At 41.0% G+C, this 15,298-nt stretch overlaps 1 protein-coding gene across 2 annotated transcripts; it reads left to right on the forward strand.

Annotated features, from left to right (window-relative positions):
* Positions 1 to 2,169: 2,169 nt before the first annotated feature.
* On the forward strand, positions 2,170 to 13,427 carry lbh (LBH regulator of WNT signaling pathway). 2 transcript variants are annotated; one of them, XM_063908961.1, is made up of 3 exons: positions 2,170 to 2,406; positions 7,157 to 7,259; positions 11,535 to 13,427. In XM_063908961.1, the coding sequence occupies exons 1-3, from the start codon at positions 2,378 to 2,380 to the stop codon at positions 11,751 to 11,753; spliced, it is 351 nt and encodes a 116-aa protein (XP_063765031.1). In that variant the 5' UTR covers positions 2,170 to 2,377; the 3' UTR covers positions 11,754 to 13,427. The 2 variants fall into 2 exon arrangements, with proteins under 2 accessions (XP_063765031.1, XP_063765032.1); XM_063908962.1 differs by having other exon boundaries at positions 2,190 to 2,528.
* The last annotated feature ends 1,871 nt before the right edge of the window (positions 13,428 to 15,298 follow it).

A 15,298-nucleotide genomic window follows, 5' to 3' on the forward strand; every position in this document is an offset into this window, starting at 1 on the left:
TCACTGCCATGCACAATAATTGATCAGTAAATATCAACCTAACCTTAATAACAGCTGCTCAATGTGCCTGATAGTACCCCCTAACCATTCCATGGACACTAGTGACATCCAGTGGTCATGTTGCGTGATTACAATGAAAAAAATATATATGTTTTTAGTTCATCCATTTCTTGTTTAGGGGGTGCTAAACTCCGACGCCGAAGCAGACAAGATGTTGACAAAATCATGAAAAAAATATGCTGGAAAAATAATAGGTTTATAAATATCTTTGGTTGTTTTGGATCTCCAACCGTATGTTATAGCAGAAGTTCACGCTGAGTGGACAAATTTCACCAAAACAGCACATCAGAAAGTGATGATGTCAGTGAATGAGTCACATCCTTAAATAACATCAGCACTCCAATTGCATATCACCAGGCCTATGCATGATATGCTGCAGTGACATCATTAACAAACACTGTTAATTTCATCCCAAGTGTATCCATAGATCTGACTTCTACAAACTGTGGAGTTATACAAACTCAATTTTTAACATCCACCATATTTCAGATATGTCCCTAGGCAACATCTTGTATCTAAACCCCAGATGTGTTTCAACCTAGGAGGGAACAGAGTCATGTTAAGAGTGTTATGTGTGCTTTTTTGTCACAATGTCTTCTGTGAAAAATGACCATGACTTGTTATTTATGCTTTTATGAATCCATTCTCTTCTTACTGTATGATTGTTTTATTACAACCTCTTTAGTTTACCTCTTGCTCAGGGTTTGTGGTCTTTTCCTAAGTCAAATGTTGATGTCTTATCATTTAAGTTTCATTATTGCTTTTAGTAAAGACTTCATAGACCTATCTTCAACCTTTATTGTAAGTGTATGTAGCTCAAATGATTGACAGGAATTAGCTGAGCAGAGGGGAAGTCTGTGGAAAATTAGGATGATGACAGAGTCCAGCTAAACTATATCATGTTAACTGATCCAAAAAATTCAGACTCAATGTTTTCCGTGGCTATACCGTCCCCTAAAATAGAAATGTGCATAATTGCAAACCAAACATTTTGCTAAATGTATGTTTGTGTTAAATTATGTTAGTTTAAACCTTATTTTAACATAAACACAATTTTGACTGACTTGTTAGTAGTTGGTGTTTGCTTATAGGATTTAAAATAGACTCTGCGCTCAGCTTTTTGGAAAATAAGATTCACAAATTCTTTCTTTCAACATTGTTTACTTCCCTGCCGGGCATGTTTGCCATCTGCCGTCACCCAAGACACTTTAATAAAGGGCATTTGAAAACTGCCAGATTTGCTGACGCTGTTAGCTGAATTGTGATGTTGTGTTTATGTCACCAAAACTATCATGGATCCAATTAAAGAAGTATCAGTATAGTATAGTTTAGTGTAGTAGGTAAACTGTAGTATTAATAACATACTGTGCATTACTATTGGGCGGTCACAAGGTGGCGGGAGAGGCCTACTTGCATTTTACTCTGTAGCACTAAAACTGCAGAACCTCATGTGCACCTGCCTTCACTGAGCCAAATGTACATACAGTAGGCCTACAATGCGTGCAGGGAAAACAACAACTGGGCTTTTTTTAAGATGTGAAGGTCAACTATGTGCTAAAGATCCTGACTATAATGTAAACAAGGTCAGGTGTTGGAAAATCCGGCTTATTATACTTTAAGGACATCATTGATTCAATTCACAAAACAGCCAGCATGTGTAGACTCCTCTGCATGCTTTGTTTATAATGTAAATTAAAAGGCAAAACTCGGCAGGAGAACAATCCACTGCCTGCTGCAGACATTAACTTGCCCTTGGAATATATTTGTGAATGAACCCAGGCAGTGGAGCTCTATCCTTCCTCATTTGGATAAATGTCACGCGTTACCTAACAAGCGAATGAAATGAAAAGTGTGGTGTTTTTTTTGTCATTCAAGAGAGGGTAAGACTGTCATTTTGTTGCCTTGGAGACTACAAATCAATAGCATCATGCAGTATCTTCTTGCCCATTCCCAATGAGAAGGTTCAGTGGCTGCTGCCGTCATCAGGGCTCGAGGGGCGGAGGGGTTCGAGTCACATGTGCTCTGATTGGCTCCTGCTGGTAATGCGCTGCCATTGAGGTTTTTTGGCCCGTGCAGAGAGGAGGTGTGTCTCCGGCTGAACAAGCACACGCCTCCTGCATAAATACTCAACACAGCTGAGGTGATGATCAGACGCACCAAATTATAGAGCTGCGTTTTGTTTCCCAGACTTTTTTCCGCACAGTTACTTTCGGTTTACGTGAACGGGCTGCCTTGGAGAGAGGAAAGAAAGCAAAAAAGTAAACCCCAGCTGTCAATAAATTCCCCAATCTGCAGAATTGGCAGCAGGTGTGAATTCATGTCTGTATTTTCCCCGCATATATACTGGTGAGTACTTGCATCTTTTCCAGTTTTACCTGAACACTTGTTAGCAGCTGAGGTTTGCTTGCCTTGTGCTTGATAGACATCAAGTATCGAACACTGCATTTGGTTGGCTGATCTCCTGACGGGTAAGAACAATGAAGTAGTTGTGGTTTGTTTTGCTTGGTGATTTCCCTCAGAATCAGACACCTTTGTTACACCCACTCTTGTTTCCTTTTAAGACTTTATGTCGGGTGTTGCCCCTGGAGTTGGAAATGTCATGTCACACGGATTGGATATTGTATTCTACGTCTCAAATTTAAAGCAAGCGATTGTCAGATTCCAGCTTGATAAATTGGCTGCATGTGATGTGCCAATTCTCAAAGGTCACAGTGGTCACACGGTCTGTCAGCAATTGTTCAGGGATGAAATGCATTTAAATACTTGTTCGTTTTTTTCACACAGGGTTACTTTGCTGTATCCCCAAACATTTGAAATACAGTAAGACCCTGAATTCATTATGTGGTGTTTAATACTGCAGTTGCAATTTGAGAAGAGATGCACTCTGCTCTTATCTATTATCAGTGAAAGTTTTTACATTTCCTTGTGGCTTTCAGTACCCATACTTGTTGACATACTTTTTGAAATGGAGAGTGGATTTCAAGCCTTTCTGTTCTCATGTCTGCCGATTGTTTTCCTGTCTGTAGAGAGGATATGCAAGTTGCTTTGAAACATTGTTTTTCGAACACTGTTCAAACCTCAGCAGGCTTCTGGCTGTCTCTACCAGGAAGTTTAGACTCAACCTCTTTAATGTAACCACACTGTGCTCTCTTGTGTGTGCCTACTAACAGTAGATCTATGTTTCTCTTGTCTTTTACTTTTATGAGAAAATATATAAAAGCAGGCTTTTACTTTTATTTTTCAAAGGTGTATCTAAAAAACTTTGCCCGTGATTAGATTTGGATGCTGTGAGTTAACCTGTGGTTTTCCATTTGTCTGAACAGGAAGACATTTTCCTCACAACAATGGCTGGAGCTTATCTCACTTGGCACTTTCGTATGCATGGTAGTGCAAGTTGCTAGACATATAAGGTCAATAACACTTTCATTCTCACACCCATCACTAAGATTACCACAAGACACTGGCACAGTAGCTGATCCATGATTTCATTTCAGCGGCAGACTCAACTCAGAGGTATCTGGATACAACCCATTCATTCCATCGCACTCCTGGGGGTCTTACTCAGTCCCCAGAACCACCCACATACCTGCGCAGCTGTGTGACCCTGCTGGGGGAGAGCTCAGCGCCGGCATGGCACGTCAGCAGCTTTGCCCTGTGTCTGACAGCCTGAGATTTATGATAGCTGTAGTAGGATCTGTGGGGTGGCAGAGGGGAAACAATGTTGATAACGCATTATGCATATTCCCCTGTTGTGAAGTGAGATTGTTGCGGAGAGACCACTTGGCTCTTGTCATCGCCACTTCTTTCCAGACAGCAGCTAGCACGGCCTTGGGCTTTTTATAGCCTTGAGACGGGTGGATGAACCTGGGGCCATGCTTAGGTAATGACTGAGTCTCTGAGCATCTTAAAGAACGGTTTTTAGACCGTCCTAGATAAAGGTGTAAAGCCAGAGTGGCAGATGGCCGTACAGACTTTAAAAACTACCTCTGTTAAAATGTGACTGCTGGTGTTTGAATGGCTGCAACATGAAGCGAGTGCTACTGTTCACTACATAATGAGATGAGGTGAGGTAGTTGTTTTAAAAGTAGACATGGAAATGGCTGCTAAACAAAACATGGCTTCTTCTCCACTGGTCAATGGGTCAGGGCTTTTGTCTTCCAGTGGTTGAAATCCACAGGGTTAAAAATCTGATTAGCACTTTTATTAGGCATTTATACTATTCTGTGTCAGCACGAAGTGATACTTAAGAAAACCATGAAACGGATACCACAGGTCATCTTTCATTGAATTGTAGCTTTGAAAAATATTGCATGAGAAAACTCTAGAACCACATTAATGTAAGCCCATTACACTTACTCATGGGAAAGTATGCAATTGTATTGCTTGTTTGCTCGATTTATCAACTTAAGATAACATTTATTTCTTAGAAAGACTCAAAAAATGGCCAAATATTTTATATATTTCTACATAAACAAAGAAAAATGCTGATATATTTATAATCAACAAACAGTTTTAGCCTTGAACTCTAGTAATGCTTTGGAGACGCTGTCTGTACATGACTAAACTTCTTACATGGAGTCTATTTGTGCTGGGGCTGGATCTGGCATTAGGGTGTGCATTATCGTATGTGGGTCAGGAGTTACGGAGCGCTACTGTCATCACCAGCCCAACACATTGATCAATAAAGGCCATTAGAAACATGCTAGTGCTGATGTATGCTATTGAGCTTACTTTTAACTAGCTGTGGTCCATGCTGATATTACATCAAACATGTACAGGTTACTTGTAAAACACTCCTTTAGGAATCAAGTATTCATCTCTGTGTGAGGGATGCACTCATCAGCCCTGCGTGACACTTACAGCAGTAACAGATGTGACTGTGTATGTTTGTTTCCTCCCAGGTTAACTTGTTACTTGTGCACCCCCACTTCCTCCTCATTGTGCCCCTTTATGTTTTATTAGGCCAATGTTCTGTTATTCTTAGCCGAGCAGGATGTTTATACGATCCCCGAACAGAAATATGACTGGCAAGGCCTGAGTGTTTATCTTTCTTTCCCTTCCCTCGCGTTCCTCTTCTCCTCAGGTCTTCACTGTCACTGTTCATCCCTCCGTCCCCACCTCCGTTGCTTTTTGCGTGCCTGCCTCACCCTCTCTGTATCCCACTCAAAGATGAAATAAGTTTAAGAGCGGCCCCAGCTGACATTATTATTTCCATGTTTAACCTTGCGTTCCTTCACGCCCCCTCCTTTTTATTTTTGGACATCCGTCTATTGTTTGGGTCAAGTAAGCCATGTCCTCTAACTGGTGCATTAAATGTAACTTTATAGAGATTCAACCAGCAGCCTTTATATGTTGTCACTTCTAGAGCTGCCTTACAACCGGCTGTGTCAGTGTTTCCTCATGAGAGAGATGAGGGATGTGTAAATGTAGGGATGGAAAAACTGATTGATAGATGCTATTGCTTTAGGGGTTAATGATCTGTGGCTGTGAGTGACTCGTGTCAGATGACAATCCATGCTCCTCAGGATAAATGTGTTTTAAATGTTCTCTTGTATTGACTTCTCTTTGAAGACTGTTTTCCATCGTTAATGTGATTGACAGTGCTTGAAGAAGTTGTAGATGCTCAATCTAAAATCGTAAACTCGACAGGCTTGATCAGAAATCAATGAGTGGAGCCTTCATTTCCGCAGATCTTTTTTTCCTTGACTTACAAGTCAGAACTTTTACTAAATCATACTTGTAGCTTCCAAGAAATTCATGTAATTTTGCAAAAAGGGAGGAAAATATTTGGTCAGTAAATTTCCAAGTGCAAAGCAATATCTATGTAGTATTCCTAAATGTGCTTCTATAAACTTTAAGTCATACCAAAGAGCATTATCGGTAGCATAGTCCTACTTTTCAATAAAATGAAACCTCATAAAGATATTATTTGTCCACCACAGTTCCATGTGCAGTTTTTGTGTATGATAAACCTCTTTTTTAAATGTAAGATAATTCATGTTCCAGTAAACATGGACATTTATAGATTTCTGCAAGAACATTATTCTGAGTGTGAGTTGTGTATGAGTCACACTGTTTTGATATGAATAAAGCTGGTGAATGGTAAAATACGTTCTTCTGAACACATGTTTACATAATTGGTCCTTATTTTAAAACCATTTTTTAATCATCACTACGGTATAATTTTCACCATGGCATGGTCCAAAAATAACCATTTATATGTATGATGGATAGTAGGTCAAGCAAAGCCCACACAACTCTTCCCTAAAAAAAAAAAGACCCAATTCCATTCAACCCGATCATGTTAGCCTGTTGTCATGTTTTTCTTTGTTCCATATAGCCACTGACCACATACACCACAGTCCTGTGGCCACTGACCACAAGGCACCGGGCTTTAAATAGAGAGCGTGAGAAAGCCGCTCAGCATCTTGTCTCAAGACGGCATCTGTCAGTCCCAGGCCCCACTTCAAGACATTATTTTGTTGAATATATTGTCTACAACACTGGATAATGAATGCACTGAACATGAATAAACAACCCTTTTGTGATTTTCCAAAATGGAAAGTTTGGCCACGCTTTGCTGGAATTGAGTGCATCAAGTTCCACCTCAGCCAAATACCACAACACGCCCCCAGCACACTCTCACAATGACTGTTTTCTGGTTGCAACTGCAAGAGCACATCAGCCTGCATTAACTAAATGGCCACTTTATGCAAGCCATATTGTGTTCTGTGCTTCTTTGCATTCCACATTACAGCACACCCTTCATATTTGGTTTGGATTGCTGTGGTCAATGTGTGAAGAACAGTAAATGAAATTATGTAGGTTGAACCATGACTTGTGTGTATGCAACAGTAGAAGGGGTTATTGTGTTGTTTTTTTACCCCTTTCAATTATTGATTTTAAGGACTTTTAGTATGTCTTCTTCAGTGTAACCTGTCCCCTATTTAGTATGAATCAAAGGAGGGAGAAAATCTATAAGTGAAATGCGTCCTATACATTCCCTCTTTGGATGGCATGCTTTCTCTTCTCGTATGGATCTTCAGGCCTATTTCACAGAATCTAATCAAACTTCTTTTTTCTTTTAACCCTGCAGCCCAGTGTTTGTGCCCGGCCAAGATATGACTGAGGTGATGATCAACAGCACCCCCATGGAGGACATGAGGCTCAGCCCCAGCAAGGACAGACTCACCTTTCAGGTAGGACATGCACACTGAAATGCCACTTGCACGCCAACCCCATAACCAGAAAAAAGTAATGATGAATATAATGCTAAACAAAAATGTATAGCCCCTATTTTTCATCATCTAATATGTTGGAGACATTGGAGGTTTGTCCCAACTTTTAACATAACAGAAGTGTAAGCATTAGTGTGTGATTTTACTGAAGTCACAGGAATAAACCCTGCAGATTGAGAGAGATGAGAGAAAGCGGCCATCAGGTGGTCTTGACAAGGTGTTGCCAGCGGCTTTGTTTTACTGTCAGCTCAACAGGACCATCTTGGATACTAAAGCACTTAAACACACAGCTGCTTGCTTATTTTTGTGTCTCACTTGTCCCCAGTGTTTAAAAGGATTAAAGAGACTTATAATGTATCAACTTTTAAAATAATGGTTTTATGACTAAAAGCCACCTATTATGTTTGAAAGGCAGGTTAATGAAGCTGCATCTTGGCTATGGGTTCAGAGTTACCATTGGTCATGTAACTCCATGGGTACCAAAATATTCTTCAAAAATTCCACCAGTTGAGGTTTTCATTTCACAGGCATAAAAAGTCATTTCCTGTTTTAAAAATAAATAATCTCATACAAATTGATGTAATTATTTGTATGAAAGGTATGCATTCATAAACCTAATACAGTGGCCTGTTAATGGCCTGCAGTATTACATGTAGATGTTGACTTTGAAAGGAAATAGACTGACCCAGAGGAAGAGCCTGGCTTCCTCTCCTGTTCACACCCCAGCTGTGAGTCTGTCTGAGAGGATGAGGAGCGGATGAGGGGGAGAAAAGGAGGCTGCTGCTTCCTTACTCTTTCCATCCCTATTCACCTCGGCCATTTGCCCAAGGTCCCACTCACTCCTTAGAGAAGAAGTGATGTTGCCACCAGTCACTTCCTCCTTAACGAGTCCCGGGGGCTTTGACACAATTTGTGTGATAATTAAATTCCAGCTGCTTCCAGAAAAAGGTATTGAAATGACTGATCTACTAGTGAAGAAAGATGAGGAAATGGTTACTGAATTATCATCTCAAAAGGCAATGTCAGGATTCAGACATCAGGTTGGCCCCAACGCACCCTCACAGAAGATCCAAATATAACTTTTATTGTGCCTTGCTGTCGATGTGTGGCTGCTTCCTGCCACTACAAGGGAAACGCTTTATGACATGAGTTAGCTATGATTCCAACGGCAAGGTCATTCTACTAATTCCCCTTGGTGCTGACGCACAGTGAGGATTGGTGATGCAGGCGAGAATATGGAGATACACTCGGGCATTAAATTTAAACGCACACGCTTATACTCACACCTCTTGGCGTGGTTGTATAAGAAGTCGCTTTTGGAAAATGTTAAACCTGCTGAAAAATCACATGCATACTTCTATAACACACTCTAACGTTCACAAGGGATATTTATAGATTTGTTTTGTCTTTTTTTCTCTCTACTCATCTGTCTCCTATGGAATTCATGAAGACTTGGACACAGCTGGATCCCCTCTATCTCTTCCCCTCTGTCACAGTCTCTCTCCTGCCTCTTCTAATGCTTTCTTTCCACTCGGCTCTCTGCCCAGACAGTGACATTGCTGCACCTCTCCCCCCCCCCCCCCCCCCCCCCCCCCAATGTCTTAGAGTGAAATATGCAGGTCTAAAAATATTCATCCACTTTATCCAAACAACAGCAAAAAATGCTGTTCTTGGACCAGGAGTGGCAAGCTTTTCCCCCTGGGCCAGCTCTCCGGTTCCTGAGAACAGAAAGTCTGAGTTTGATGTCCAATCTTGCCAGTACAGGGAATGTATGTAATCTCTCTTGTCCAAATTTCTCTCATGCCCTTCAGTTTGGATCCAAACATTTGAGAGAGATGTTTATAAGCAGACGTATCATACTGGATTTGCAGAGAACACAGTCATTTTTGTTCTTTCCTTAACCTTTTTTCCATCTCTACAGTAATATTAAATATTAAGCACTAAATGCTGACTTCTTTTTTTATTAGTTATAAACAAATCCTGTCCCAGTAAACCTTTCACCTTTTACGTGTTTTTACTGTTTTTGAAATGACCTGGTTTTGTTCTTATAATCTTCCGAGCATTGGGTGACGTGGTACTGGATTTGAAGTTTGTAAGCAGCTATGAGCTGGCAGGGTGCCTTTTCAAAGCATTTAGATTTAACATGATGCAGCATTTCCTGTAAGTCTTACTAGACATGCCTCATTTACCCATACACAGCCACCCATGTAATAAGTTCTGTTGCAATTTGTTTTTGGGTGAGCACCTACAGTGGGGCAAAAAAGTATTTAGTCAGCCACCAATTGTGCAAGTTCTCCCATTTAAAAAGATGAGAGAGGCCTGTCATTTTCATCATAGGTATACCTCAACTATGAGAGACAGAATGAGAAAAAAAAAATCCAGGAAATCACATTGTAGGATTTTTAATGAATTAATTGGTAAATTCCTCTGTAAAATAAGTATTGGGTCACCTACAAACAAGCAAGATTTCTGGCTCTCACAGACCTGTAACTTCTTCTTTAAGAGGCTCCTCTGTCCTCCACTCGTTACCTGTAGTAATGGCACAGTTTTGAACTCGTTATCAGTATAAAAGACACCTGTCCACAACCTCAAAGAGTCATACTCCAAACTCCACTATGGCCAAGACCAAAGAGCTGTCAAAGGAGACCAGAGACTAAATTGTAGACCTGCACCAGGCTGGGAAAACTGAATCTGCAATAGGTAAGCAGCTTGGTGTGAAGAAATCAACTGTGGGAGCAATTATTAGAAAATGGAAGACATACAAGACCACAGCTAATCTCCCTCGATCTGGGGCTCCACGCAAGATCTCACCCCGTGGGGTCAAAATGATCACAAGAACGGTGAGCAAAAATCCCAGAACCACACGGGGGGACCTAGTGAATGACCTGCAGAGAGCTGGGACCAAAGTAACAGAGGCTACCATCAGTAACACACTACGCCGCCAGGGACTTAAATCCTGCAGTTCCAGACGTGTCCCCCTGCTTAAGCCAGTACATGTCCAGGCCCTTCTGAAGTTTGCTAGAGGGCATTTGGATGATCCAGAAGAGGATTGGGAGAATGTCATATGGTCAGATGAAACCAAAATAGAACTTTTTGGTAAAAACTCAACTCGTGGTGTTTGGAGGAGAAAGAATGCAGAGTTGCATCCAAAGAACACCATACCTACTGTGAAGCATGGGGGTGGAAACATCATGCTTTGGGGCTGTTTCTCTGCAAAGGGACCAGGACGACTGATCCGTGTAAAGGAAAAAATGAATGGGGCCATGTATCGTGAGATTTTGAGTGAAAACCTCCTTCCATCAGCAAGGGCACTGAAGATGAAGCGTGGCTGGGTCTTTCAGCATGACAATGATCCCAAACACACCGCCAGGGCAACGAAGGAGTGGCTTCGTAAGAAGCATTTCAAGGTCCTGGAGTGGCCTAGCCAGTCTCCAGATCTCAACCCCATAGAAAATCTTTGGAGGGAGTTGAAAGTCCGTGTTGCCCAGCGACAGCCCCAAAACATCACTGCTTTAGAGGAGATCTGCATGGAGGAATGGGCCAAAATACCAGCAACAGTGTGTGAAAACCTTGTGAAGACTTACAGAAAACCTTTGACCTCTGTCATTGCCAACAAAGGGTCTATAACAAAGTATTGAGATGAACTTTTGTTATTGACCAAATACTTATTTTCCTCAATCATTTGAAAATAAATTCATTAAAAATCCTACAATGTGATTTTCTGGATTTTTTTTCTCATTCTGTCTCTCATAGTTGAGGTATACCTATGATGAAAATTACAGGCCTCTCTCATCTTTTTAAATGGGAGAACTTGCACAATTGGTGGCTGACTAAATACTTTTTTGCCCCACTGTATGTGGAAAGCTTGGCTTTTAGAAAAATGAGGGCTGGGCAACAGCAGGTATGCCACTGGGATTTTTAAGCAACCACTTCCCTTCACAGATGTTTAGTCTTCCCATCACTTCCTTCACAGTTGTTTAGCCTCGTAGTGGTGCCTGCAACACTTCTTCAAGGTTCAAGATTAAGTTCTGGTTAGCACTGATCAGAAATATGCTCTCAAATCTTTTCTTGCCTTACAAATGGCAAAGGCTTACTCACCTGGATTGCAACAACATCCTCTGCTGTTCAGAATACAGTCTACAACATCCTCTGCTGTTCAGAATACAGTCTGTATTAACGACTGAGGTTAATGAAAGATTAGTAATGAGTACTTTTCCCTTTTTCTTTGCTTTACAGATCTTCCCAGACCCCTCAGACTTTGAGCGCTGCTGTAAACTCAAAGATCGTCTGCCTTCCATTGTGGTTGAACCGACGGAGGGTGAAGTCGAAAGCGGGGAGCTTCGCTGGCCTCCAGAGGAGTTTCTGGTCAGTGAAGAAGAAGAGGAAGAAGAAGAGGAGGCGCAGAATAATGGCAACATCCAAAACGGACAGCCAACACAGAATTCTCAGCACTAGAGGCTGTGTTGCAGCACCCATACTCCCCCATTTCCTCTTTCTTTCCGATAGACTGTCTTTTCCTGGTTACACTGCACCTCAGCACTCCCACCAAGCTGGCAGACACAGATTCAGTGTTGCGATGCCATCTCGTTGCCCTTGACACCAAAGCCATCAATCCCACAAGACAAGCAATACGCACAGGCGACACACTCTGTCACACAATAACTTATCCTCCTGGACTTCAAACCCACAAAACCACAGTTGAAAAGGACTGGCATGCACAACCAGACCATGCCCAACATCATGTGCATTTCAGCCCAGTACAGATGTCCTGTTGGACAATGGCAGCTCGGTGCTCCATGGACAGCTCTTACACTGCAAGGGGCTATAACTGCTCTGTACTTTACTCCAAAATGGCTGGCGTCATGACCCCAGAGATTTCATACTGGCACACAGATTTATTGTGGTCCCCATGGAGATAATTGTCTACAGTACCAATATCCATACCTATGTTTCTAGTTTCTGGATGGATGTTAGTTACTGTGATTGCCACTGCTTGTCCATAGATCTGTTTCTGAAAAGTTTTGTGATTTGTCTGTTTTTTTGAGAAGTGGGTGTTTTGTGTAAAATGTTACCGGAATCCCATCCCCGCCCCCCCCCCCCCCCCCTCTAAAAAAAAAAAAAAAGTCTTGCATTCACAATGAAAAGGCAACATGAAATCATTTTAGAGAAGTGGGCAGAAAGTGGAAGAAAATAAAACCAGCATGACCTGCTATGCTTATGCGACGCATTCATTGTACAAAAACTTGTTGTGCAGTAAGGGTACAGTCACGCAATGATGCTCTCGTTATCACATTGGCCCTTTTGGGCGTATGACAAAGCAAAATATTACATTAAGAACAGAATCTGGGGCAAGCAGGTTTACTGTTCAAAAGGTTAAAGCTGAGTAAGGAGAGCATGTTATTTTTGAGAAAACAATTGATGACGCAATGTACAGACCCAATGAAGGATGTGTAAATACTTGTTTCCAATGAGCCCAACCAGAGGCTTTGTAGTGCGCTGATCTTGTTTTTACTATGGGTTTGGCTTACTTTTTAGAAAGGCACAGACTGAGAATCACTTTGAGCTGTACAGACCTGAACGGAAAGTCTCTGCTAGTCTTCCTTTTTCTTTCTGACATCATGAAGTTCAGGTCATGGAGACTTCACATTGTAGGACAGAGTTCACAAATAAGTAAGGCTATATCTGACAGTATTAAATTCCTTAGTTCACAATAACTAATCCTGATGTTTGCCATAAGCTGTTGATGGGAAATCGTATATGTTCTCTGGTAGTAATTTGTTTTCTTTGTCAATTTCAGAAGTTGGTGTTCTTTTGTTCACTCTTTAAATCACCACTTATTGTTTGTCAAAGATGTCTTGTAAGTTGTAGAAAATATTTCACTTGTGTACACAATATGTAAACCTGTTGTAGAAGCATGACTGAGATGTCTGTTTTTGTAAAATCTCATTGAGTGGCATTAGGGCTGTGTACAGAAAATCTCTTTCTCCTGTCACCTACAGTTCCCACATTGTTTTTGTAAAGCTCAGGGAGATTAGCCGCCATCTTTCTCTTGTTTTTTTTGTATTTAGACCACTTTTCTCTGTGATGATTACAGAGGCTGTAAATAAACATTTGAATTTGCTATCCAAATGTGTGACTCTGCTGTGAGAATAATTGACTTAAGAGTAACTGCCATTTTCATTATACTAGATGTAGTTTACATGGGTAATCCTTCAGCGATTTTAGTGTTGTTTCCAAGACACTTCTGTTTACTTTCATTTTCCTTTGTGAAACCCCCCTCTATTTTTCCTATGCAGGGGTTTCAGAAGAGCAGTGTTACTTCCTGCTCGGCATCTCTCTCGTACATAATCTCTCTCTCTCTCTCTCAACCAGCACAGATACATATATCAAATGCCTATATGTAGAAGCAAGAACAGGAACCATGCTATTTCCTGTCTTCAACTAGTACAAAAGCATGCACACAATCGGACTCCCAGTTAAAGCCAAAGGTAATTCCTGAGCACTAAACGGCTATTAATTCTTAGTTCTTGAAACGTCCCTTTTTTGTAAAATGATTTTCAATTTGCATTATGTAGAACGTTAGTTTGATTTACCCATGTTTAGGGGCTTTTTATACTTAAGGACTAAGGAATATCCAGGATAATACAGCTTATTAAAGTCTGGAAGAAACTCCTCACGCTCGACCCATAAACACTCACCACAATGATACAAGACTAATAAAATGTGGTTGAGTAGAAAAAGCTCTAATGGGGAACTGGGACATTTACAGGAATAAACTACTTTTTGATCACTGACACAATGGGAACTTCTCAGGTGATTTGCTGCTATGCACCGTATTATTAGTGAGCCAATAGGTCATGTTTGATTACCTTGTACCGGGAATAGTCCATCAAAGTTTCTGGGGTAGGCCAACAGCCTGACTATGGCAGTGCTCTTACTTCCTGGAAGGGGAACAATGAACTGACATTTTAGCCTGCTTCCGTCTTCCTGGAAAAATGAAGCATTAAGAGTTATTAATACCCCTACCCAGCTGATAGTGGGGGTCAGCAGCAGAGTGTGTGTGTTTGGCCCAGAGGGCCGATGGGAGCCTTCTGAATAGGTTAGAACAGGAATGTCCTTTGTCCCTTTTAAAAAACTGCTCCTTGATCTCCCTGGAAAATGTCATGAGATCATGGAAAGAAGAAATAAAAAGGAAGACAACCGCAGTCTTTGGAGAGACCGCCTGAACTTGGATCCAGCTACGCATTTGTGTGACGTCAGCAAGACACCTCTGAACCTTGCATCGTCTTTCAAATTACACTGGAAGGAAAAGTGAGAAAGCAATAGTTTTAATAAAAAATAGTTATTTGTTTCAGAGTCCTAAGGGGGTATGAAAGGAAGCCCTGAAGCATCTTTCTGTAGGATTTTGATATAATGAGCAGCTCTTCTCCTTCAGTCACTTAGGTAAGGTGTTCACTCATTAGGAACCTTTGCAATTAAAGACTAAAAGCAACTGGTAATTGAAATTAGCTTTGCCCCTCTTAACCTGATTAAAGTACTAAAGGCTATGTAACATCATCAGTTACAACTCCCAAAAATATCTCCCTTCAAATAGGCCTACCCTAAAACACATTTTGAGAATCAGCTCTGATCAACACAACATTACTGCCAAGTTAGAAAGGTTTTGGTTATTTCACTGACTTTATTTTTAGTTTGAGGTAATTGGGGCTCATTTGGGAAAAGGTGATGTAGAATAATGTCATGTGCCAATCAGGATTTAGCAACATTTGAATCAGAAAGGCAATTGTGTCAGTGTTTGCTTATGTTGCCAATGGACAAAAACCGCTAAGCCAAGCTGAGCTTAGCAGCTACTGGCTTCAGTTTCATATTTACTTTACCAGCATGAGAGTGGAATCTATCTTCTTATCTGACTCTCAACAATAAAGCCAATGAAAATGTTACTCAAAATGCTTGTCTATTCATTTATTTATTTAATGTTTATTTGAATAGGGACAGATATG

The sequence above is a fragment of the Eleginops maclovinus genome, chromosome 19, assembly GCF_036324505.1.
Source record: "Eleginops maclovinus isolate JMC-PN-2008 ecotype Puerto Natales chromosome 19, JC_Emac_rtc_rv5, whole genome shotgun sequence".
Lineage (NCBI taxonomy): Eukaryota > Metazoa > Chordata > Actinopteri > Perciformes > Eleginopidae > Eleginops > Eleginops maclovinus.

What these genes read in the sequence shown, in the direction of transcription:
- lbh (XM_063908961.1), top strand. Translation starts at nt 2,378, where the DNA reads ATGTCTGTATTTTCCCCGCATATATACTG. An exon ending in TTTTCCCCGCATATATACTG is followed by an intron (nt 2,407 to 7,156) that starts GTGAGTACTTGC and finishes TTAACCCTGCAG; the next exon opens with CCCAGTGTTTGTGCCCGGCC. An exon ending in AGGACAGACTCACCTTTCAG is followed by an intron (nt 7,260 to 11,534) that starts GTAGGACATGCA and finishes TTTGCTTTACAG; the next exon opens with ATCTTCCCAGACCCCTCAGA.